General features: G+C 38.9%; 1 protein-coding gene across 1 annotated transcript in view; it reads right to left on the bottom strand.

The window, feature by feature from the left end:
• Nucleotides 1–26729, bottom strand: part of LOC146783135 (polyunsaturated fatty acid lipoxygenase ALOX15B-like) — a 218463-nt gene that overhangs the window by 16618 nt on the left and 175116 nt on the right. Inside the window, exons 11-12 of the mRNA XM_085637301.1 lie at nt 2671–2792; nt 1239–1339 (exon numbers count right to left, since the gene is read on the bottom strand). Of these exons, the coding sequence (XP_085493427.1) occupies nt 1239–1339; nt 2671–2792 (223 nt within the window). The remainder of the gene's footprint in view (nt 1–1238; nt 1340–2670; nt 2793–26729) is intronic.

Genomic DNA, 26729 nt, shown 5'->3' with positions numbered 1-26729 from the left:
AGTATTGCCGTTCCTGAGCAGCTGCGGTCCAGCGTGTGTTTCCGGGGACATTTTCTGTTGCAGTTACCTCCCGTCGGAAGACCGGAATCAGGTAAGAGATCTTCGTTCTCCCTTCCTGGAGCTTTCATGAGTAATGTCAGCTTGGTGCAGAAATTCTGGAAGGAAAACCTGACGGTTCGTTAGTTTTCCTTGATGTGAATAGAAACGGAGTGTTTAGTTAATATTTGAAGTTATATGAACATATCCGGTGCAGTATTTCTACAAGGCTTAAGAACATTGGAGATACATAGACAACAGTATCCTCATGTGATCTTGACAATTAACCACTGAGGCTTAACATTTCGCACATTAGAGGAAAAAGTCAGAGAGAGATACATATATTATGCTTCCTGGGATTCTTTTACTGTGGAACATTGCTACTTTTGTTCTATAAGATAAAGGACTGCCTTTCATATACAGAATGTTATAGGACAAGAGCACGCCTTTCTTCTTACAGGTATCCAAATACATGTACAGGTCAAATACATATGTGCCAAATATAATGCTGTAATTGTGGTTTATAATACATTTGCTAACGTGTTGGATCATTTTTTTTTAGGTCTCCCTCCCCGCTGTACCCTCCCTAATACCCTTCCCCTCTGGCCATTCTGATCCTCTGTGTTCTAGAAATCAGAGTCAGAACTGCCAGAAGGTGGGTACTGCTCCTGAGGAACATATCTGGTCTTGACAGCCCCCAAGCCAGACCCCGGAGACTCCAAGGTGGTTACAGTGCTCCTGACATAGGCCCGTCCTGGCTCATGGGCCACCGCAGGTATGTTGGTGCATGAGCCATGCACAAAGGGGATCCAGCCCACCGGCAGCAGAGCAGGTAGGCACAGAGGGAAATCACCCCCACCAGTGCTCCTGTCTCACGTAGATGGTGGTTAATGGTGGGGTCACCATCGCAGTTGTCCGCCACCAGTTGACACCTCGACTCAGATAGGATCAGGCATCTTGCCAGGTTGCTTCCCTGGCCACGCCCCCTACTGATCCTCTGTTACTGATGGATGTATGTATGTGATATTTATATATCGTAGACCTAGTCTTGAGACAGTAAAGTACCAATAACCTGCAAATGGTTGTTCTCATGAACACTTTTTTAAGATGTATATGGTACACAGATGAGTTTTCTACACTCTTACATTCCCTTGGTTACTTTTACTCACCACCTACAGTACTTGAAGCATATTTACAATTACCTGCCCACTGTTGACAGCAGCATGCTGAGCGGAACTTGTGAAAATCACCATAGTCAGATACTTGATCAATTCAGCACGGGTCTGTAGAGAAGATGGTACTCCTGAAAGAATACCAGAAAAAATGTTATGAAGACTCACAACACATTTAACTGTGTCAGATCCTGTGCCTCATGGGCCAGCAGTTGGCAGGCCTACAGTTTGGTTGAAATTAAGCCTGGGCAAATCACTACGCTACGCTCGCGTAGTTTGCGAAGTTTGCGCTACTTCGCACTACGCGAATTGCACGTAGCACAGTGCAAACATGCGTAGCTTAGCATTGCGTAGTGCAGCAGTAATTTTTTGCTTGCTCGCGGTCCTCAACATCAAGTTGGCGACCGCGAGCAAGCAAAATGACATCCCGGCGAGACTTTTTCCTTGTTCGCGATCAGCAACATCAAGTTGCCGATCGCGAGCGTGGAAAATAAACATCCCGGCGAGATTCTCAACGCGAGGAGGTCAGGTTTCTCATTGCGAGTGGCCGTGTATGCTCGCGATGAGAAACTACCAGTCCGCGTTGAGAAAGCTGTCGCTCGAGTAAAAATCTACTCGAGCGGCATAAAACTACAGCTCGCACTGTGCAAGATGCCGTTTTCAATGATTGCACAGTGCCGGATGCTTGTCCGCACTGTGCAACCATTGAAAACGGCATCTTGCACAGTGCGAACAGGGTACTACGCAGTTCGCGAAGTGCTACGCGTAGCTCACGTAGTGCGAAGTGCACTTTGCGTAGCTTCGCGTAGTGCTACTTCGCGAACTACGCCCAGCACTATTTGAAATTCAATGTCTGGGGGATATTACATTTTGCCAAAGTTTCTACAGATTTACAATGAAGCTCTCCAATCCAATGGCATTGACAGTATTGTTGAAAGTGCTCTTTGAGTTCTAGTACATTGAAAAATTGTATATAATTATAGATAAGATTTAGTTATGAAACCAAAATTTGCATTTAAACAGCAATTAAAAAATGAAGTACACACAGAAAATTAATTCTAAAACGTGTTAGAAACTTTTCATATCCTAACTTGGGACGACACTTCAAGCATGAAAATTCTTAAAACTTTTGATTTTGCAACCTGTCTCAATGTTTAGTGGTTAGGATATCAAGCCATCAAGGATATTAAGGAAGAGGTGTGGCGCAGAAGCCAGAGCGGGATGACTGCAGAGCGCGGGTCTCCCGCATCGATTCCAGCACTGGTGGCACCTCAGCATCGTGTGACTCTAGGCAATAGCTCATGTAATCTCCCAGACAGCCCACAGCACCTTGAGACGCTTAGAGGTGATTACTTTGCACTTTACAAATACCAGATTGTTATTATTAAGCTATAATCAGTGAGAAGAATGTGAATGGGGAGAATGAACAAAAACACTTGGCAATGAGTTGAAGCAATCTTACCAGAGGATTTCCTTTCCAGGAAGCCTTCTTTGAAGATCTCCCTCACCCATGCTTGAAGCTCTTGGTCTTTCTGGATGCTCTCATCACCCTTATAATAGCACTCCACAATACCAGACACATAGCTAAGAGCAAGAGAAAATGGAGTAGAGTCAATGGATGAAAGACCACATGGAACACTTCCAAATCAAGAGAGATCAAGCTCTGCTTCTTACTACAGAGAAAGAAATTGTATTTCATCTAACATTTATTTAGCATGTGTTTATAAGTCAACTGTATGACAATAGTTTGACATATGTCTCCTACTGAGATTACGCCTGTTAGGTTCAGCAGACAACCATACCCGATTTTTGTTAATTCAGTCTGTTTTCCTCAAATGAAACATAGCTACATTTAAAACTAAGATTTTTTGTAAAGTTTAAAAGTTGGCAGTGGTTCCCATGGGCAAGCCTTCTTTTAATTTCACAAAAGGAAGTGGGACCCTGCGGGCTCCCTTCCTCTTTGTGAATGACTCACCACCTCAAGTCAGGAGTTTGCAAATTGGTTTGCAACTGGATTTTAGGCATCTCATACCAACTGAGTATTTTAAATGAACACCTATAACTCACACCTTCCGAACAGTGAATCAGTATGGGTTTGTAATCCTATTTTAGGACCCAATACAAGTTTACCAATTACTAAAAGGTGACTGAACTCAGGTTCAGATTATTTGCGATTTTAAAATAGGTTTGTACATCTCGCCCAGGGCCGGACTGGGAAACAAAACTGGCCATGGCAAAGAGCTTGGCCGGCCCCCCTGGGAGCCGCCGAGCTGTTTGGCCGATTTTGTTACAGGGGCCGATTTTGCAGCTATGCTGCAAAAACGGCCCTGTAACAGAAACGGCCCCCAGGGGCCCAAAATCAGCCCCCACCCTGCAACCCACCGGGGGAATGCCCGGTGCCCGCTACAGCCAGTCCGGCCCTGATCTTGCCCCAATATCCCCATTGGTGTACACGTTCATCACATCTCCATTCAATAAAGCAGTGTTAATGTGTGTTCTCTATACTCAATCAAGAGCAGACACTTAGGGCAATATGTACAAAGCCATTTTGCATTACCAAATTGTGTGAATTGCTATTTCAGCCACCTAGGAAATACAAAATGGTTTTACTGTATGTATGAAAGCCATTTTCGATGGTCAAATTTGAGAATTCCATCATGTAGAAATCGCATTGTTTGCATTTTGAAACTAGAAATCACAAATTGGTATTATCAAATAGTGAATTGCTAACACTATCTACAATGGATTTCCTAATTGTGATTAGTCACAAAATGGCCATTTAGGAAACGCAAATACCATCACTGTGTAACAGGTGGTAATGAGGTGCAAAGGAAAAAAAGTCACCCAAAATGCTTCTGGCTCTTCCAGAATGGCAGCTCTGTATGTCTTGGCAAGGAGGATGAGGATTGTGCATGGTAGGCAGAGAAGGAGGAGGAGAAAGGGTAGGTTATTAAGGGTCAGGGGCACTCTGAGCAGACTGAGGGGGAGATTTAAAGCAATGCAATCCCACCACATTTAAAGTAATGTGTTGTCTACACCTTTTAGCTTCTGGCAGTTACCAGCGATTTATAGCAGTGGCAACGGGAGTATCACAAAGTGCCTTTTCTAGGTTCTTTAATAGGTTTATGAACATCATGATTGGCAAAGTGAACCAATATGTTTCTTTTAAAACACTCAAAGATATACAACACCCAAAACTAATGTTTTATCGGGTAGCACTGTTTCCAAACATTATTGGTGTGTTGATGGCGCACATTTTGCCATATGCCTACTCCTCTTCAAGTGAATGTATTTATATAAACAGGAAAATGACCCATTCACTCAATGTACAGATAGTGTGAGATGCCTCATGCATCATAACTGACCTTGTAGCCAGATTTTTAGGCAGCATGCATGACAGCTTTATGATATGCAAACAGTGGAATAAATAACAATTGCTTAGGGTGAATTTGGCGATGGTTTATTTTTAGTTAGTAAAGGAATTGCAAACTCAATTAATACAGTGCTCAAAAATATGTGTTGCAAATAATCTAATTATTTCTCCTTCTCATACTATTTAAAAAGACAGTGCATAGGCCTTGTGCCCTTGGATACTGACACCATATTTGCATTCAAGGCCCAGAAGTGAAAGACAGTACAACAGGGAACATAAAACCAACCGATCAGTAATTGAACAGAGTTTTGGAATTCTCAAATAATTTTTTAGATGCCTACACATTACTGGTGGAGCACTGCTCTACAGACCAGAGACCTGATGCAAAAAGATTGCCACATGTGCCATTCTTCACAACATAGCCATGAGGAAGGGCCTTCACAACATCAACATAGAGCCAGAATCATACTCAGAAGAAGGGACACAATCAGCAGATGGTCAAGCCCAATGCACAGAACACAAACAACTATTTTTAAGGTAACAATGATGACAGCATCTAAGAAATAGCCAACACACATAATGGTAATGTTTTTCCATTTCTGAAATAGTACCTTTTATTCAGGTTGTAATAAGTTATTGTTATTGTGTATCATCAACTGTATCTTTATGGATTGTTATGTTTAAACAAAGCAACACTTTTTGGAAACACAAACATAACAAACTAGTATAATACATCAGAGTGTATACAAAAATCACATTTAATGACCTGTGGTGTTGGTCACCTTCTCAGCAGGACTTGGCTTTGGAGTTGGGTATATATAGGATCCAGATGTGTGTCGGCGGGTTTGCCTTGTACAGCATTCATCTGGGAAAGATATGCCACTGAGGCTACAGCCTACTTCGCTTTTAGATGGTGGTAAAATGTTAGGGACAGACGCTGTCACTTGGACCAGCCTGCATGCTTAATTATGAGAGAAGTGCCCTGTGTCATTTTAGATGTTCACAGTTCTCCTGACACAAGCAGCGGTAGCCGCTGCCAATTGATTGATTGATTTTGTAAATGCTTCATAGTGTGCCATGTACTACTAGTGACTGCAGTTTTGCATATTTTACTCCTTTTCTATGGTAGAAATCTAGTGAGCCTTTCTGCAATTGCAGCATTGAATGTGACATGCTTTGAAGATGCCTATTCACTGTTTTTATCTGTTTGGCCTGCAGGCGCTGTACTTTGATGATTGATTTCTCAAGGCCACCAATAATTGAGAACTGTCTGACATAGAGACATTATCAGTGTGAACTGTTTACAGTTGGACTTTACGTTGTCTTTGTGTCCTGCTCATAAAAATTGTTGCTTTCCTTCCTTGTGGTTTCACTGACAGAATATTGATGTAAATAATATAGAATGCAGAAATATCAACTTCCTATACTTAAACAGGTAAGTACAAAAATATGAAAACAAAGAAATTGATGTAAAAAATATAGTTGTACAAAATATCGATTTTTACATATATATAAAATAAAATAATACATATTAAATATGCTAAATAATAAAATAATATAAAAAAGAAATTAGATTGTAATATACATTTTAACAAATATAACAAATAAACTTAATTAAAAAAAGTTAAACACATACATAATCATTGATATACATATATATATATATTCACTGAAAAAACCATAGGTTTCACACACGTTATAGTTAGGAATTAGCATTTAAAAAACCTTGCAAATTCACTGAAAAAACCATAGGTTTCACACATGTTATAGTTAGCTGGACATTTCGTTCGTAAAAAAACAATGAAATTCCCCCGTTATAGTTAGTTCAGCTAACTATTACTCGCGCGCACGCAATCCACTGCTGATGATGTCACATATTACATCACTCATGACATGGTCAGTGACATCACTCATGACATCTCAAATGACATCACTGATGACGTCATCCATTGAGTATGTGTTTCTAAACAGTTTTAATATGTTTAATATATAGGGAAAGGCCTGTTGAAGAATAAATGGGTGTACAAGTGTGTAAATGGATGATTTTCTGTGGTGCGTAACTGACTGTATAAGTGAGTCATTAAATGTATCTTACTACAGACTAGTGACTAAACTGTGTGAATGTCTGTATGTGTCTGTATGTTGGTGTATAAGTGGCTGCATAGTTTTGTGAATAGCTATATGAGTGTCTATATGAGTTATTGATTGCTTGTCTGAGTATCTGTATGGGTTCCTGAGTATTTGTGTGGGTAGGGTGTGTGTTACTCTGTGACTAGATGTGTGAGTGGGTGATTCAGTGGGTGCATGGTTTTAAGAGTGCATCTGTGATGAACTGTGTGGTTGAGTGAGTGTATGTATGGGTGTGTTAGGGATTGAATGTATATCTCAGTGGTACATTTGTGACTAACTACATATTCGAAAGGTAGTATATATGCCTGTAAGAGTATATAAGTGGGTAGATGTGAGAGTGTGTGATTGTGAGAGTGACTGTATGGATGAGTGTGTGCTTGTATCAATGATTCTATAAGAGCGTAAGAATGTGGTACTATTTTTATGAGTAAGTGACATTGAGTGTGTATAACCGCATAGGTGTGTAAATGGGAGTGTGATTATTTGCATGACTGACTAGGTGTGAGAGTACCTCTATGGATGATTGGTGGTGTGTCAGTGTCTATGTAGGTGTATAAATGCATATGGAGTGACTGTAAGTATGAGTGACTGTACAGGTGAATGAGTGGAGGTGTATGTAGACCTAAGAGTAAATAAGTGGGTATGTAGCTATTGGTATTGGAGTATCTATGGTTTTGAGAATGGAACTCTGAAATTTTTAGTCGGTGTATCAAAGGTTATATTAGGGTGTGAAAAGATGAGGTAATTTATCACATGGATGACTTCATCAGTGATGTCATCAGTGATGTCATTTGAGATGTCATCAGTGATGTCATGAGTGATGTCACTGACCATGTCATGAGTGATGTAATATGTGACATCATCAGCAGTGGATTGCGGGCGCGCGAGTTATAGTTAGCTGAAGTAACTATAACGGGGGAATTTCATTGGTTTTTTACGAACGAAATGTCCAGCTAACTATAACATGTGTGAAACCTATGGTTTTTTCAGTGAATTTGCAAGGTTTTTTAAATGCTAATTCCTAACTATAACGTGTGTGAAACCTATGGTTTTTTCAGTGAATTTGCAAGGTTTTTAAATGCTAATTCCTAACTATAACGTGTTTGAAACCTATGGTTTTTTCAGTGAATTTGCAAGGTTTTTTAAAAGCTAATTTTAGATTTTTTTTTTTTTTTAGATTTTTTTTTTTACAATATGCTACCTATGTATATAATTATTGACTTAATGCATCCTGCAATATGGGATGGCTCACCTTTTTTATAAAAATCTTTAGATCTAATTGAACAGCATAGTTTATATCTTCTACAAACCTCTAAACATTGTTTTTTTTTTTTTTAACCCCTTCGATGCGGCGCCGATTCCCGCTGAGCGCTGACCGTTTCTTGCGCGGGCGTGGTCATGACGGAACGGTTCCGTCATGAGCACAGCTCAACCGACGCTCATGACGGAACCGTTCCGTCATGAGCGCCGAAGGGGTTAAAGGGATTTTTACCGTGCGCGAACCGTAAGCTTACGTTGCGTGCACGGCGCGAACCGTAAGCTTACGTTGCGTGCACGGTACGGTACAAGTACGGTGCGCGCACGTTGTTTCCATAGCTACGTACTACGTGTGCGTATGCGTACGTGATTTACGTACGCATGCGTATTTCGTCTTCGATGCGTACGCGCGGACTCCGTACGCGCATGCGCGCGTGCGTCTTACGCGCGTCCGCCTTACGCGCATGCTCCTAATGCACATGCGCGCGTGTGTTATACGCGCGTGCAGCATATGCGCATGCGCGCGTCTTACGCACGCGCATGCGTACTTGTACCGTGCGCGCACCGTAAGCGTACGTTGCGCGCACGGCAAGTCATGTGATCAAGAAACAACACTTTTCATTGGTTTAAAGTACTTTCAGTTCCAGAATCTTCCTATACCACACCCATTCCCCTCATTATTTCTTCTGATTCCCTGGGAGAAGGAGCTGAACTGTTTTTGGGATACAATGGCAGAGCGGCAATCATCTTCTGGGAGTGAGCAGGAGAGCCTTATCAGACAGAGACAGAGGAAACAGAAAGATTCTTTTGTCTGGCAATATTTTACATTTCCAGAGGGGCAGAAGAAAGTCAATGCTCCATTAGTCACCTGCAAACTTTGTGGACGTGTCTTATCTAGAGGAGATCCTAAGAAGAAGTACTCTTTTAGTATCTTCACTATGTTCAGGCACATTAGGGATGAACATCCTGCGACTTTTGCTCGAGCTACTAGAGAAACCCCTCCAGCAGCTCAGCCGAGCACATCTGCAGAAGCTCAGCCGAGTACATCATCGGCAGCTCAGCCGAGCACTTCCTCTGCGGTGGGAGAATCACCCTCTTCTGCTCCTCTGGACATTTACCCTCGGTTTCAGAGTGTACATATAAGGTGCAATACTTGCTACGCTCTTAGTGCTTTTGGGGAGTCCGGTATTCCTCTTATACATAATAAGATACAGCAGCACAAGTGCGGCACCTTCTAATATTGCCATTCTTTCCTTCCTCTGTCCCTGTATTAACACAACGGCTCTTTTTAGAGCCACCTTACCTCAAATTTTTTTTTTTTTTTAAACATTTTTTTTAAAAAAATTCCAGCCGTGCACGCACGGTGTGCGCACCTCTTGTTTTCTTTTTAAATAAAATGTTTTTTTCACCCTTCATGGTCCTTGAGGGACCACAAGGGGAATGAGAAAAGCAGAGTGAGGAAAAGTGAAAAAAAGGGAGCATGAAATTAAAGGGCTGAAAAATACAGATATTTCAAACTTACCTGACCCACAAAATAAATTAATTATAAATAAAAGTTTTTTTTAATTGCTAGAAATAAGGATTAATTTTCCTAAATTTTCTTTCTCGATCTGAAAAAAAAGAAAAAAATTATTAATATTTAACAATACATTTTAGAATACAGTAAACATATTTTCATATTTAACAAAGTAATGTTTTGCCCTTTTTTTGCTGTTTTCAGAATATATAGAATTTCACTGCAAATTGTGAAACCAATTGCATTCATCACTTAGAAGAGATTCTGGGCTTTTTTTAAACAATCTTTCAGATTGTTATTTTTTTTGCGCGCTGTTAAGTAAAACATACCTTTATAGAAATGTAACATATTTAATAAAAATGTCATGTAAGAACAATAACTTTTTGCAATAAATATCGTCTGTAAATCTTGTTGCTTAAGAATAATATCTGTCAAAGAAGTCCACAAGAGAAATGTTTACCTTTCCATGGGGCCAAATGGTAATTTTTAAATTCTTTTTTGATGAAATATCCAATGGTAATCCAATAAAATCGCAATAATGGTTTGTTCAGATGGTGCAATTTGTATCTAAAATTTTGGTTTTAGAAAAATTAAGTAACAATTTGGTAAATCATAAGGCAAACGTTGCTTGAAAATCAATTGAGAATCATTACACTGTGTCCATCCTTTTTCACATTTAAGATAAACTGTGTAATGACCAGAAGTTATAGAAGGTCCAGCATGAAAAATTATTGCAACCGCAACAAAAGTTTTTCCAGATATTGATAATTGATGTCCTGTAAACTTCTTTAATAAAGTGTCCAATTTTGTACCATCAGCTCTACAACGTTGCATCATTAAAATTACATACTGTCCATATTTATGTAAAAATAACGTTGAAAACATGTCTGATTTACATTGAGAACATTCCATGTTGCGATTTGCATCTTTAACTAATTTACTAAAAGTCACTGATTTACTCTTTGGTAATGTTAAATATATGAACCTTTCAGAATCAACATTAGAGCTGCATGTGTTCAAACAGTTTTCACAACTATGTTCCCATTTATAAGAGACGCCTAATATATTTTCTATTTCTACCCCTTCATCTTCCAATACCATAAGCATATACATCAAGAATTCCTGTGCATCTTGCTGGACATTTTGAGTAAACTGTGTACATCCTGAACATACATCTAAAAGATTTCTAACATCAGAAGCACTTTCTATTTTAGTTTTATCATTACTCAGCTTCTCATAAAGGAGACTCAGCCGAGAACATAATCTTTTTTCATGATTTACTATTATCTGCTCTTGCAAAATTTCAAGATAAAATACAACATTGAGCACTACATTTGCGTAGCAGTTGACACCAGAGCTATTTTCAAAATGACAACCAACAACCTCTTCAACACTGTTCTTTTTCTTTTTGCTTGCAGTCACATCACTCTCTTTTTGTTTTCTCTTCTGTACATCCTCATTACAGATATTCTCAAATCTCCTTTTCCGACAAACAACACGTTTTTCAAACACAGGATACTGACCTAAATGAGGAGCATAGCTTCTTCTTAATCTATTATACTCCTTTACACAGTTTGCATCAGCACTTACTTTTGAGTCATCAAAGTCTATCATGAATAAACCAGATATTTGTTTCACGCGTGACAAAGCAACATATGCCATACCTTCTTTAAACACAGTAGATACAATGTTTACAAATGCACTATCTACAGTTAATCCTTGAGATTTGTGAATAGTTACTGCATATGCTAGAGAAAACGGAAACTGCTTCCTACGTACATATAAGTCTTTCACAAGCAAGAAATGAACTGAACAACAACAAATGTCTTTAACCTCTTCAATCTGATCAAATTTTATTTTTAAAAATTCAATTCCAACTTTTTTCTGGTAATTAACAAAACCCACAACTTTACCCATAGCTCCGTTCACTAAACCTTTCTTTACATCCAAATTACGTCTTAAAATTACTCGACAGTTCATACATACATAATGATTCTTTTCTAAACCGGCTGTTCGAGATGTTTTTCTCTAGAGAATCCAATTTACTTGTCAATTTGTCAATATCATAGTTATTCCTTCATGTTGTATTTTATCCACAGCTTCCAGTTTGACAATCTCTTCATTTTCCAATTTCAAAAGTTCTTGATTGAATATAGAGCATTCATGTAGTGTTGGCATTAAGCAGATTACAGTATTTTTTCCAGCAATGTTCTTGTATATTTTCTCTGGAACTATTTGTTCTGTTGGAAAAACATTACATAGCAATCGACTCTGTAAAGCTTTTCTGCCATGTTCTGTGAGTAGTCCAATTCTGATATCTTTGAGAAAACTTGCATAATCCTCATCATTGGCTTGCCGCATATTGGTAATGAGTTCTTTGTACTCAAAGTATGTCCAAATATTCACATTACCTATACTTCCTAATTACTTTTTCGTGTCTTCATGTGTAAGGGTTTGAAAAACTGGTTGTCCTTTAACTGGAGTAAGCTGCAGAAGATTTCCAAAAACTATAACATGTTTTCCTTCAAATAGCACGTCATAGTTTGTCTGTAGAATTTGCTGCATTCTTAAATGCACAAAGGCAAGCATTAAGTTTGATACCATGCTTACCTCATCAATGATGAGAACTTTCATTTTTTTCAATACTCTTGCAACTTCAAAACATGCTTCTCCTGTTAGCTTGTGGTATTGTATTTTGTTCTCGTGCTCTACTGGTAACATTAGCAAACGATGCAGGGTAATTCCTTTTATGTTATATGCTGCTAACCCAGTTGGAGCAGTAACAACACAAGACAAAGTTGAATCTGTTTTTTGCTGTAGGTAGCTTCTAATTACTTTAATCAAGAAACTTTTTCCAGTTCCGGCTTGTCCACTCACATACATTCTGATTGGTTCAAACGATGTGCATGAGCACTCTTTATTTTCATGTAGTAATCCGTGATCAATTCTTTTTCTGACTTCCTCATAAATTTGTTGTTGTTCATCATTCAGTCGTTGTTCCATATTTGGTAAGTTTATTAAATCTTCCTGAGCTTTATTCATAGCTTTTTCGACTTCAGTCATGGTTATTGCAGCTTCATTTTCTACGATTGGTTGTCCTAAAGGATCTTGACTGAACGTCCCAGAACTTTGACTGTCTTGAGAACTGTCTCTAGCTACTTCAGCTGCAATTGTTGCTTCTTGTTCAATTTCTTCATTTAACATTTGAACATAAGTTGAGAAAGTACTGCATTCCATGCTATCTTTGCAAGCATTAAAGGAATCTTCATAGCTCTGAAAATCTCCAAGTAGTTCGTCCTCTGAACGCCAAAGTTTAAACAGCTGTAAAAGTGCCAAGTAGTAAAATTCCTTTTTGTCAGTAGTGTCACAACTCAGCTTCCGGTGATTAATCAAACTTCCTTGTGTTTGTTTCACCAAACATCCTTCCTCACCAGTGACTTTATATTTTTCATTGTTGATGTCTTCTGTGGTATTCCGTTTATAAATGTAGTTCTGCAGCACTTCATATAGACAAATGTTCTCAAGATGATGACTTCTTTGTGGGTAATATGTGTCCAACATGTTTGTTCTTAAAATGTCTGTACTTTCAGGTTCGTTCTCTGCTAAATATTCAATTTCTCGAACAGATTTCAGTACCCGATTTCTCATTCCTGCAAGGCCTAAACTTACCCAAATTATTCTTCTGGATTTGGAGTACAGACTTGCAGATTATAATCTATCTGAGCATTCGTAGGATCCAATTTCTCGATGCGATAACATCTTTAAACTGAAACTGTATAGCTTTTTACTGACAGTCTTCTCGTGAGAAATCTCTTCCCACATTTCTTTCAATTCCGTTTTCTCAGATTTAGTGATGTAAGATGTGACATACCGAGCAACAGCAATAGAATTGCCAGCTACATACTGTATATCCATGTTAGCATTCCACATGGATAAAATGACTGGGTTGTTGTCATTTATATATTTTGACTCTTCTTTTCTTCTTAGGTTGTAGGTATTCTTAGGCGATTTTCTTGTAATAGTATGTTGCACAGCTGACATAAAACTGTTTACTCTTCCTTTTGAAAGAACAGGTCGTGGAAATCCAAATCAATATTTTGTGTAGAATTTATCTTTACTCTTTTACTTTCGTCAACAGTATTTTCCACACCGATGTCTTTGGAAACGTAAAACTTGCTCCTTTAAGTTTTTTTCTTCTGTGCTTTTAGGTATAGCACATGTTGCATATTCTTCAATGAATGATAAAACTGCATCATCAGAATCTGTTCCAAATTTTGGGGCATCCTTGATCCACAACAGCATATGAATATGAGGAGCACCTCTTGCTTGGTACTCTTTTCTCCAAAAGAAATCCACAACTTCTCCAAGAAGTGGATTTTTTTTATTGCAGATGAAGGACATCATAGCCTCAAATCTATGATTGAAATATCTGCAAACATTAACCGGATCCAATGAGCACAATTCTCCTGCTGTCTTGTATTGGATATTTTCAATATTTGAATTTGCCTCTCGAAGAAAATCCAGTAAATCATCCCAACCGTACACAGCACAGATAAGGGTAAGGAACCATGTAGGAGTTCCTAAATTCCGTAACATACATTTCAATTCTCCATGGCGTCGGTACCAATATTCATTAGTTCCTCACTGACAAGCCATCAAATTTATCAATTGAGATTCCAAATGATCATCTCGCTGTTGCACTTTGGAGTACATCTACATAATGTGTCTGCAAAGGATTTTATGAACAGTTTTTAAAATGTGATTTACTGCATAAGATAGTGCAGACAAGTCACTTTCAAATAAAAGATGGAACAAATAAGGAATACTTTGACGAAATCTTGGATCTTCTGCATATAATCTTGTAGTCCGATACTCAGAAGCAGGAATCTGTACTGGACGTTCATCATATCGTCCACCTTTTCCCGTAGCAAACAGCTGGGGAAAACAACGAGCTTCCAAGCTCTCCTCCCATACACTCACGGGACTTCCTTGTGCTTTTTTCATCTGAAACAGATCAATAGTGTTTCCCATAACTTCTTTAGAATGAAGAGGATGTATGCTGAAATGTTCATAAATTTCTTCTTCTTTTGACTTATCCACTTTTTTAATGTGCCCAGCTGGTATTCCTGAGTCTGCTAGTAAAACTTCTTCATCTTCATCCATATAAATTGTTTCATACCATTTATTATTTCTTTTCAAATATAAATTTGCTCTTTGTACTTTTCGTACATCTACCAGCTCCTGCCAAATTTTCTTATTCTTTGTTGGTACTCCATTAACCAGAATAACTAATGGTTCAGTTTCCATTCTATCTGCATCAATGGTTTCCATATTTTTTTTCAAATCCAATGGCAAATAGTCAACTCTTCCTTTTAAACCTCTTTGTAAATCCGAAGGAGGTAATTTACCTGTTTTGGACTCCATACGATCTATAGTCTGAAAAGGATGGACACATTGAATGAGTATAGACTCATATGTATTTAAATCACTAAGTTCTGCAGGTATTTCAACCAATTCTAAATTATTATGTACAGCTCTTGCTGGCATTTTATTTTCTTCTAACTTGTTATAACAGTATTTACAAATACGGTGATATTCACCCAAATCAAAACAATTTTCCAGAAATAAATATGTAGCAAAATCCATCCACTTAGTATTATTTTCTTTTTCACTTTTTTTATAGAGATCAACATACCTTGTTTGATTTTTATAATGGCTTCCCCGGCAACAAATACAAGTAATATTTGGTCTTTCATTAGAGATGATAGTAAATTTTGTCATTTGATCTTCAAATGTTTTACTAACAGTGGGTTCTACATTCTCTTCCACATTTTCCTCAATAACTATGTCATTTTCTGCACTTTCTTGCTCTGGACCAAAGTAACAAAACTGAATATCATCAGTAACCTTCACTACATCTGATACAGATCCACGGAACAGAGCATTATTCAACTCATTTAACTTTAGTGCTGGACTTTTAGCAAAATACAATGTTCTCACAAACTTTCTCATTTCAGTATGATGAACAGCCAGCATCCTAAAATGGTGAAAAACACTTTGGCAAACTTTCCTAGATAGACAAGCAAGAGAATGTCCTTGCAAACTAGTATTCTCTCTCACTCTGCATGGGTCTAGACTTTGAAGCACCTTAATCTTCTGTTTAACACTCTTTTTACTATATTCTCTTAGGAAGTCACGTAATTTATCAATAGATTCCTGTCGCACAGTGCAAATACTACTACAATTTCAAGTGTACACTGGGGCTTTAGGACGTCTCCCCATAACCTCATCAGCTAACACTTCTTCCTCATTTCTTGGAACCATTTTCTCCTTTTCCATTACACAACCATCTTTAACTTCATAAGCTTGACCATTGGTGTCAACTGCATGCAACAAACTATTACTTTGAAGATAACTCTCTTCATTAAAAAATGGCTCAGTACTTGAACTATGCTTCCATTCTCCTAAGAACACTTTACAAAAGTTATTTTTTTTCACTACTCTTTTCCTTTTGCTTTGTGACTTCATTGCTTTTACTAATTTTTCTAATCTACGCATCCTGTTCAAAATTAAAATAAATAGTTTTCGTTTTATTTCCAAAACCTTAGAAACAATTTTTTCAATATATTTCTTTTTTTTATAAAATTTGGTTTTCTTCTTATATTTTTTCACTTCCTTTAGCAAATTTAACATCACTCTTCTCTGAAACATTTTTCTACGAATGTTTTTAAAATCTATTTTTCGTGTTAAGTCACTCTTTCTTACTTCTGATTCAACATTGGCTTTTCGTATTTTCTGTCGACTCTGTTGTTGTTTTGTACTTGAAACACTATTTGCAGTGCATATTTTCTTAACATTTTTTCTTTGTTTGAAGATATTTTTTAAAAATTCCTTAGTCTGCTTACCAGAAGTCTTTTTATTTTTTCCAACATGATGTTCTTCAACTATTTTTTTGGGTCCAGTTTTCTTCAAATATAGATGTTGTTGCTGTTCTTTTCTCTTTCTTGACTTTATAGGCATCTATAATTAATTTCACTGTTGTTCAGCAATACCTGAAAAAACAAAAAAAAAAAATACCTTTATGTAATTTTAACTCGTTACCATTTTTTTTTCAGAGCTTTTCAAATCCTATCACATGACCTGTCCCTTTCCTACAACTCCAAGTCTTACAGAACAAGAGCAACACAAATTAAATCTATGACAACAATTCCTGAGTGCACACAGACTCATGGTGTGAGTCTAGGCACAAAACATTTTTTTTGGTTGATACCAGTACACCTTAATTTATGGCGAAGACATACTCCATAATATCTGACATGTTCAAGGCAGTTAAATATCTCACTCAAAATAAAATGTAAAACACAACTTTTAAAGTGGTAGGAAAATGTACCATGCTATTTTCAAATGTGTTTGCATTTGCCTCTCATTTGTGTGAAAGTGATTTCTGCTGAATGCTAACCATCACAGTTCTTGAAAACAAGCTGCCCCTTTCCTGCGAGTGCAAGTCTAACAGAGCAAGAGCTACACAAATTAAATCTCTGTGAAAAATTCCTGTGTAAAGACAGACTCATGGTGTGAGTCTAGGCACAAAACTGTTTTTTTGGTTGATACCAGTACACCTTAACTTATGGTGAAGACATACTCCATAATATCTGACATGTTCAAGGCAGTTAAATATCTTCCTTAACATAAAATGTAAAACACAACTTTTAAAGTGGTAGGAAAATGTACCATGCTATTTTCAAATGTGTTTGCATTTGCCTCTCATTTGTGAGAAAGTGATTTCTGCTGAATGCTAACCATCACAGTTCTTGAAAACAAGCTGCCCCTTTCCTGCGAGTGCAAGTCTAACAGAGCAAGAGCAACACGAATTAAATCTCTGTGAAACCTTCCTGTGTACAGACAGACTCATGGTGTGATTCTAGGCACAAAATAGTATTTCTGGGTGATACCACTGCACCTTAACTTATGGTGAAGACATACTCAATAATATCTGACATGTTCAAGGCAGTTAAATATCTCACTTAAAATAAAATGTAAAACACAACTTTTAAAGTGGTAGGAAAATGTACCATGCTATTTTCAAATGTGTTTGCATTTGCCTCTCATTTGTGTGAAAGTGATTTCTGCTGAATGCTAACCATCACAGTTCTTAAAAACAAGCTGCCCCTTTCCTGCGAGTGCAAGTCTAACAGAGCAAGAGCAACACGAATTAAATCTCTGTGAAAAATTCCTGTGTACAGACAGACTCATGGTGTGATTCTAGGCACAAAACAGTATTTCTGGGTGATACCACTGCACCTTAACTTATGGTGAAGACATACTCCATAATATCTGACACGTTCAAGGCAGTTCAATATCTTCCTTTACATAAAATGTAAAACACAACTTTAAAGTGGTAGGAAAATGTACCATGCTATTTTCAAATGTGTTTGCATTTGCCTCTCATTTGTGTGAAAGTGATTTCTGCTGAATGCTAACCATCACAGTTCTTGAAAACAAGCTGCCCCTTTCCTGCGAGTGCAAGTCTAACAGAGCAAGAGCAACACAAATTAAATCTCTGTGAAAAATTCCTGTGTAAAGACAGACTCATGGTGTGAGTCTAGGCACAAAACAGTTTTTTTGGTTGATACCAGTACACCTTAACTTATGGCGAAGACATACTCCATAATATCTGACATGTTCAAGGCAGTTAAATATCTCACTTAAAATAAAATGTAAAACACAATTTTTAAAGTGGTAGGAAAATGTGTGAAAGTGATTTCTGCTGAAAGCTAACCATCAAAGTTCTTGAAAACAAGCTGCCCCTTTCCTGCGAGTGCAAGTCTAACAGAGCAAGAGCAACATGAATTAAATCTCTGTGAAAAATTCCTTTGTACAGACAGACTCATGGTGTGATTCTAGGCACAAAACACTATTCCTGGGTGATACCAGTACACCTTAATTTATGGTGAAGACATTCTCCATAATATCTGTCATGTTCAAGGCAGTTAAATATCTTCCTTTACATAAAATGTAAAACACAACTTTTAAAGTGGTAGGAAAATGTACCATGCTATTTTCAAATGTGTTTGCATTTGCCTCTCATTTGTGTGAAAGTGATTTCTGCCGAATGCTAACAATCACAGTTCTTGAAAACAAGCTGCCCCTTTCCTGCTAGTGCAAGTCAAACAGAGCAACAGCAACACAAATTAAATCTCTGTCAAAAATTCCTGTGTAAAGACAGACTCATGGTGTGAGTCTAGGCACAAAACAGTTTTTTAGGTTGTAACCAGTACACCTTAACTTATGGTGAAGACATACTCCATAAAATCTGACATGTTCAAGGCATTTAAATATCTTACTTGAAATAAAGTGTAAAACACAACTTTAAAAGAAGAATCACATTTCTAATATTTATATCAAAATGCACCACATACATCCCCTCTCAAAGTCATAACTCACCTTTAAAAGTAGTTAGTTGAGAAAGAAATGTGCCACTCACACAGCAGATTATCAGAGCCACAATCTCTGAACTGTACACCTCTCAGCAGAACCAGTAAATGGCAATGTTTCCCTCTCTTTTTTCACACATATACATGTTAATGTCAAATCACAGTCCTTCCCACATTTTCTCAAATGGAATAACACATTTCTATTGGTTGCAAATTTCAACCCTTTTCCAAATCATCCCTTCCCCCAACATGACTTCTGCCTGCTACCATAGCAACAGGTCATGGAACACTGGTGTGAGCAGAGAGGTCAGAAGTTCAGCACACAATGTTTCTAATCCAAAGAGCAAGAGTGCTTGACTTTTCAAACCTAACAGCAAATCCAAAGTAATGTTCTGTGGGAACCCATTTTTCTGAACCAATACAAAACATGTTTTTAAAAATTTAAACATACAACCTAGTTTTTAGTGTTGTATGGTCTGAAACAGCCAATGCTTTCTTTTTATTTTGAAAAAAGTATGTAAGCCTCCATTTTACAACTATCTTTCTTTTCATATTGCCATTCTACTGAAAGACACCTTCTGAGTGCATCCAGATCTCCTTGGAAGATGTTCACAGTGTGGATTATAGGTCACAGCTATGTTTTCTGGAGTGAAAAGTTTGCAGAAAAAAGAGGTATTGTGAAAGATCTTGCTTTGCCAAATGTAGACATTAAATGGATTGGTCAGAGAGGGTTAAAGTGGCACCAATTAATGCCTTTGGTGAAAACCTTTCTACATCTCCCACAGCCTAACCTTATTATTGTGCACTGTGGTGGAAATGACCTAGGCACTTTAACAGGGGTAGGTCTGGAAATGCTTATTAAGGACACCTTTGTGCAATTGATGTCACTTTTTCCACAAACTGCCTTTGTATATTCTAATATATGCCAAAGGCAAAAGTGGAACTGGTCCTACCAACATTGTCCGCAGATTGACAAAGCAAGAAAGCACGTCAATAAGTCTGTTTCTGCTTTCCTCAGAGACTATGGTATGGGTTCTATATACCACAACAACTTGCGTTACAACATGCAAGGCATTTATAGAGGAGACGGTGTACATTTCAATGATGAAGGGAACAGAGTCTCCCTCTTGAACTTTAGACTCTGCATCGGTAGTTACTTGTAGGTACCAAAAAACACTCAATGAACACAACAGCTCTTTTTAGAGCCAACCAACATCCAAACACTTATTTTTTTTTTTTATATATATTTTTGCCGTGCGCGAACGGTGCGCGCACCTCGCGATTTTTTTTTGCCGTGCGCGAATGGTGCGCGCACCTCGCGAATTTAAAAAAAAAATTAAAATCTTATTTTTCGCCCTTCGGGGTCCCACTGTGACCCCCTGACAAACGCTAGGGGGTGAGGAACTCCCTACCCTGCCCCCTTTTCACGTTCTCCACCTTTCCTTTTCAGTGTGACAGACAAAATGGCGGCCGACACTTCCTGATTTCGACCGATTCGAATGTTTACAGACATATAACAACCAATCAGAATTACGCTCGCGCATGTTAGGGTGCGCGCATATAGATATGTATATGCTTTTAAATGCTATTTTCTGAGGAACTAATGAACAGATTGACTCCAGACCTGCAAAAGGCACTTCCCTGACCTGAGGACTACTTCTCTCCCAAATTTCAAGTAATTCTGTTCAGCCGTTCGGGCTGTACCTTCGACTAAAGGTCCTATGGGAAAATGCATGGGGAAAACGCGTTTTGGGACCCCCCTACTGGCGGTCGCCAGTAGATAGTTATAGTTAGGACTGTGTTTCCATAGGAAATCCGCAACATTCTATTTGGAATAACTTTGGCGCCGATTGACGAATCCTCGCAAAATTCTCAAAATAGGTGGGGCGCTCCGCTCCGCTCCTTCCCTGAAAGTCTCGGGGGGATTCGTCAAGCGGGGGCTGAGAAAAAGGGGGGGCCCAAAACGCGTTTTCCCTATGCATTTTTCCATAGGACCTTTAGTCCGAGCTACAGCCCGAACGGATGAACAGAATTACTTGAAATTTGGCAGAGAGGTAGCCCTCAGGTCAGGGATGTGCCTTTTGAAGTGTAAATCTGTTCAGTATTTCCTGAGAAAATAGCTATAGGCGCGCTCCGAGCGCGTACCGTAAGCTTACCGTGCGCGCACGCCGCCGTGCGCGAGCGCGATTCTGATTGGTTGTTAGATCTTAGTAAACATTCGAATCGGTCCAAACCAGGAAGTGTCGGCCGCCATTTTGTCTCTCGCACTCTGAGGGGGTGAAAAACAAAGGTGGAGAACGTGAAAAGGGGGCAGGGTGGACAGTTCCTGACCCCCTAGCCTTTGTCAGGGGGTCCCAGAAGGACCCCCAAGGGCAAAAATTAATTGTAATTTTTTTTCGAAAAATCGCGGTATGCGCGTAGCGTACACGCACGGCGTAAACGGAAAAATTCCGTGAACTTCGCGTAACGATTCCACGACTACGCGTACCGTACGCGCACGGCAAATTTTTTTTTCCAAAAAGGAGAGATTAAAAAAAAAATAAAAAAATTGTGAGGTAAGGTTGGCTCTTAAAAGAGCCGTTGTGTTAATACAGGGATAGAGGAAAGAAAGAATGGGAATATTATGAACGTCTACAAACGTGCTGGTCTATCTTATTGTTAATAAGGGAAACACTGGTCTCCCCAAAAACAATAAGACCACAACACGTTGTACACCTCATTGAAACCCTCCGAAATCGAGGGTTAATCTCCAGAGGAGCTGAAGAAGGTGATGCTCCTACCTCAGAGGAAGGGCTCAGCTGAGCTGCCGATGATGTATTCGGCTGAGCTTCTGAGGTTGGGCTCCGGTGACTTACTGAAGCGTTTTCTTCAGTATGTCGAGCAAAGGTCCTGGGATGTTTATCCCTAATGTGTCTCATCATAGAGTGATTTCCAAAGGAATACTTCTTCCTTGGATTTCCTCTAGATAAAACACGGTCACAAAGTGTGCAAGTGACCAATGGAGCATTCACCTTTTTCTGCCCCTCTCGAAAATTAAAATACTCCCACACAAAAGAATCCTTTTGTTTCCTCCTTCTCTGTCTGATGATGCTGCTGCTAGGCTCACTCTCAGAAGAGGACTGCTGCTCTGCCATTGTATCTCAATGTCAATTCAGCTCCTTCTCCTAGGGGATCTCAAGCAGTAATGAGGGGAATGGGTGTGGTGTTGGAAGTTTCTGGAACTGAAAGTAGTTTAAACCAATGAAAAGTGTTCTTTGTGGATCACATGACCTACCGTGCGCGCTCCGCAAGCTTACGCTACGCGCTCGTAAACAAGTACGCATGCGCAAACGTGACATAAACATGCGCTTACAAGGCGCTTACGGAGCGCGTACGTAGGACGCACTCGCGCATGCGCATTACACGCACCCGCATAACCGCGACGTTGGTTCCACGCAACGCGCATGCGTGTATGCGTTGCCGAAGAAGTACGCATGCGTGCGTACGTCATGTACGTATCACGTAAGCGCACCGTACTTATGACGTACGGAGCGCGTAGCGTCAGCTTACCATACGCGCACGGCAAAAAATCCATAAAAAAAAAAATTCAAAGTTTCAAGGGTTGTAGAAGATAATAACTATATGTAAACATTGATTTTAAAAAATTTAACCATTCCATAATGCAGGATATAGTACATATATTATTTTATACATAGGTTGGATATTATTTTTTAACAAAAATCTCCCAAAAAAATTTGCATTTAAAAAACCTTTGAAATTCACTGAAAAAACCATAGGTTTCACACACGTTATAGTTAGGAATTAGCATTTAAAAAACCTTGCAAATTCACTGAAAAAACCATAGGTTTCACACATGTTATAGTTATCAGGACATTTCACTCGTGAAAAACCAATGAAATTCCCCCGTTATAGTTAGTGCAGGCAACTATAACTCACGCGACCGCAATCCTCTGCTGATGACGTCAGATATTACATCACTGATGACATATGTGTTTTTCTGAAAAAAAAATATTTGTAATATATGTATAGCTAAAAATTAATGGAAGAAGACATGGGTAAATAAGTGTCTAAATACAGTGATGTAATATCAGACGTCCTCCGCAGAGGATTGCGGTCGTGTGAATTATAGTTGCCTGCACTAACTATAACAGGGGAATTTCATTGGTTTTTCACGAGTGAAATGTCCTGCTAACTATAACATGTGTGAAACCTATGGTTTTTTCAGTGAATTTGCAAGGTTTTTTAAATGCTAATTCCTAACTATAACGTGTGTGAAAACTATGGTTTTTTCAGTGAATATATATATATATATATATATATATATATATATATATATTACCTACTGGCGGTCGCCAGTAGGTAGTTATAGTTAGGACCACGTTTCCATAGGAAAACCTCAACATTCTATTTTGAATAACTTTGGCGCCGGTCGACGAATCCTCGCGAATTTCTCAAAATAGGTGGGGCGCTACGCTCCGCTCCTACCCTGAAAGTCTCGGGGGGATCCGTCAAGCGGGGGCTGAGATAAAAGGGGGGTCCCAAAACGCGTTTTTCCCATGCATTTTTCCATAGGACCTTTAGAACGAGCTACAGCCCGAACGGCTGAACAGAATTACTCAAAATTTGGCAGAGAGGTAGTCCCTATGTCAAGGAAGTGCCTTTTGTAGGTTTGGTGTAAATCTGTTCAGTAGATTCTGAGAAAATAGCCTTTAAATCAATATATATATCTGAGACCGCTTACGGTACGCTTACCGTACGCTTACGGTAAGCGTACGGTGGCGTGCGCGAGCGCGATTCTGATTGGCTCTTAGATCTTAGTAAACATTCGAATCGGCCGAAACCAGGAAGCGGCGGCCGCCATTTCGTGAGTTTCACTCAGAAAAAAAAGAGTGAAAACAAGGAAAGGGGGCAATGAGGAGAGTTACAGACCCCCTAACATTTGTAAGGGGGTCAAAGAAGGACAGAAAAGTACAAAAAAAACATTTATTGATTTTAAAAAAAATCACGGGGTACGCGTACGGTAAGCGTACGGTAAAAAAAATAAATAAAAAAAGAAATGAAAATCAGATTTAAGTGTTTAGATATTAGGGGGCTCTAAAAAGAGCCGTTGTGTTTATGAAGTGATTTTTTAGTGGTACCTACAAGTAAGTACCGATGCAGAGTCTAAGGTTCAAGAGGAAGACTCTGTTCCCTTCATCATTGAAGTGCACACCATCTCCTCTATAAATGTCTTGCATGTCATAACGCAAGTTGTTGTGGTAAATGGCACCCATACCATAGTCACGGAGGAAAGCAGAAACAGATTTGTTGACGTGCTTTCTTGCTTTGTCAATCTGTGGACAGAAATGATTGGACCAGTTCCATTTTTGCCTTTGGCATATGTTGGAAAACACAAAGGCAGTTTTAGGGAAAAGTGTAAACAGTTGTGCAAAGGTGTCCTTCATAAGCATTTCCAGACCTACCCCAGTCAAAGTGCCCAGGTCATTGCCACCACAGTGCACTATTATGAGGTCAGGGTGTTGGATTTGAATGAAGGATTTCACCAATGGCATCAATTGGTGCCACTTTAACCCTCTCTGACCAATCCATTTAATGTCTACATTTGGCAAAGCAAGGTCTCTCACCATACCTGTTTTCTCTGCAAACTTTTCACTCCAGAAGACATAGCTGTGCCCTACAATCCACACTGTGAACATCTTCAAAGGAGAACTAGATGCACTCAGGAGGTGTCTTTCAGTAGAATGGCAATATGAAAAGAAAGACAGTTTGGAAATGGAGGCATACATATTTTTTTCAAAACAAAAAGAACTGATTGGCTGTTTCATACCATTCTAGAATAAAAACTAGGCTGTATGTGTAAATTAATAGAAGCATGTTTTGTATTGGTACAAAAAAATGTGTAACCAAAGAACAGTACTATGGATTTGCTGTTAGGTTTGAAAAGTCAAGCACTCTTGCTCTGTGGAATTGAAACATTGTTTGGCGAACTTCTGACCTAACTCAACACAGCAGTGTTCCATGAGCTGTTGCTATGGTAGCAGGCAGAAGTCAAGTTGGGGGAAGGGTACTTTTGGAAAAGGGTTGGTTTTCAACCAATAGAAATGTGTGATTACATTTGAAAAAAAGGGGGAAACACTGAGATTTGAAACTTACAAGTATATGAGTGGAAAAAAAGAGGGAAAGTTTGCCATTATCTGGTTCTGCTGAGAGGAGAGAGGTGAACACAACAGAGATCCTGGCTCTGATAATCTGCTGTTTGAGTGTCACATTTCTTTCACAACTAACTAATTTTAAAGGTGAGTTTACAGTTTGAGAGGGGATGTATGTGGTAACTTAAGAAATGAATAATAGAAATGGGAATTGTTTTTGTTGTAGTTACACATGGTGGTTTCATAATGTGTCAGTCTGTAAAAGTGATTTTCACTTGCCCCGAAAAAAAAAGAGCAGTAAGTGTGCTTTCAAATTGGCAAAGAAATTTCGTTTTGGGACTAATGTGAACACATGACTCTGTGTGCAGAGAGGAATTATAGGCAGAGATTTATTGCGTCTTGCTCTGGTGATTTCACAGTTGCATTAGATGGAAAGGGGGAGCGAATTTTTGGGGGAAGAAGCAGAGTCTTAGCACACACCCATGTGCTTGCCATGTATAGTCATGCACAGTATTTACAAGCGAGTGGGGTTTTCAGGTTTCAGTCTGTAATGCAAATACATTCAGCATCACTAAGGCTGGTTGCCCTTGCTGGAGTGTAGGCAGTCACCGAGAATACACATGGTGGTGGTCTGAAAAAACAGTTTGGACATGTGCATTTAAATAAATCAAAAAAAGTGGTTTCATAATGTGTCAGTCTGTAAAAGTGATTTTCACTTGCCCCGAAAAAAAAAAGAGCAGTAAGTGTGCTTTCAAATTGGCAAAGAAATTTCGTTTTGGGACTAATGTGAAAACATGACTCTGTGTGCAGAGAGGAATTATAGGCAGAGATTTATTGCGTATTGCTCTGGTGATTTCACAGTTGCATTAGATGGAAAGGGGGAGCGAATTTTTGGGGTAAGAAGCAGAGTCTTAGCACACACCCATGTGCTTGCCATGTATAGTCATGCACAGTATTTACAAGCGAGTGGGGTTTTCAGGTTTCAGTCTGTAATGCAAATACATTCAGCATCACTAAGGCTATTTGCCCTTGCTGGAGTGTAGGCAGTCTCCGAGAATACACATGGTGGTGGTCTGAAAAAACAGTTTGGACATGTGCATTTAAATAAATCAAAAAAAGTGGTTTCATAATGTGTCAGTCTGTAAAAGTGATTTTCACTTGCCCCGAAAAAAAAAGAGCAGTAAGTGTGCTTTCAAATTGGCAAAGAAATTTCGTTTTGGGACTAATGTGAAAACATGACTCTGTGTGCAGAGAGGAATTATAGGCAGAGATTTATTGCGTATTGCTCTGGTGATTTCACAGTTACATTAGATGGAAAGGGGGAGCGAATTTTTGGGGGAAGAAGCGGAGTCTTAGCACACACCCATGTGCTTGCCATGTATAGTCATGCACAGTATTTAGAAGCGAGTGGGGTTTTCAGGTTTCAGTCTGTAATGCAAATACATTCAGCATCACTAAGGCTGGTTGCCCTTGCTGGAGTGTAGGCAGTCACCCAGGATACACATGGTGGTGGTCTGAAAAAGCAGTCTGGACATGTGCAATTAAAAAAATCTAAAAAGTGGATTCATAATGTGTCAGTCTGTAAAAGTGATTTTCACTTGCCAAAAAAAAAGAGCAGTAAGTGTGCATTTAAATTGGCAAAGAAATTTCGTTTTGGGACTA

This window comes from Triturus cristatus, chromosome 12 (genome assembly GCF_964204655.1).
Source record: "Triturus cristatus chromosome 12, aTriCri1.1, whole genome shotgun sequence".
In the NCBI taxonomy this organism is placed as follows: Eukaryota; Metazoa; Chordata; class Amphibia; order Caudata; family Salamandridae; genus Triturus; species Triturus cristatus.
Note: the sequence above shows the minus strand (reverse complement) of the source record. Positions and strands in the feature narration are given on the sequence as shown.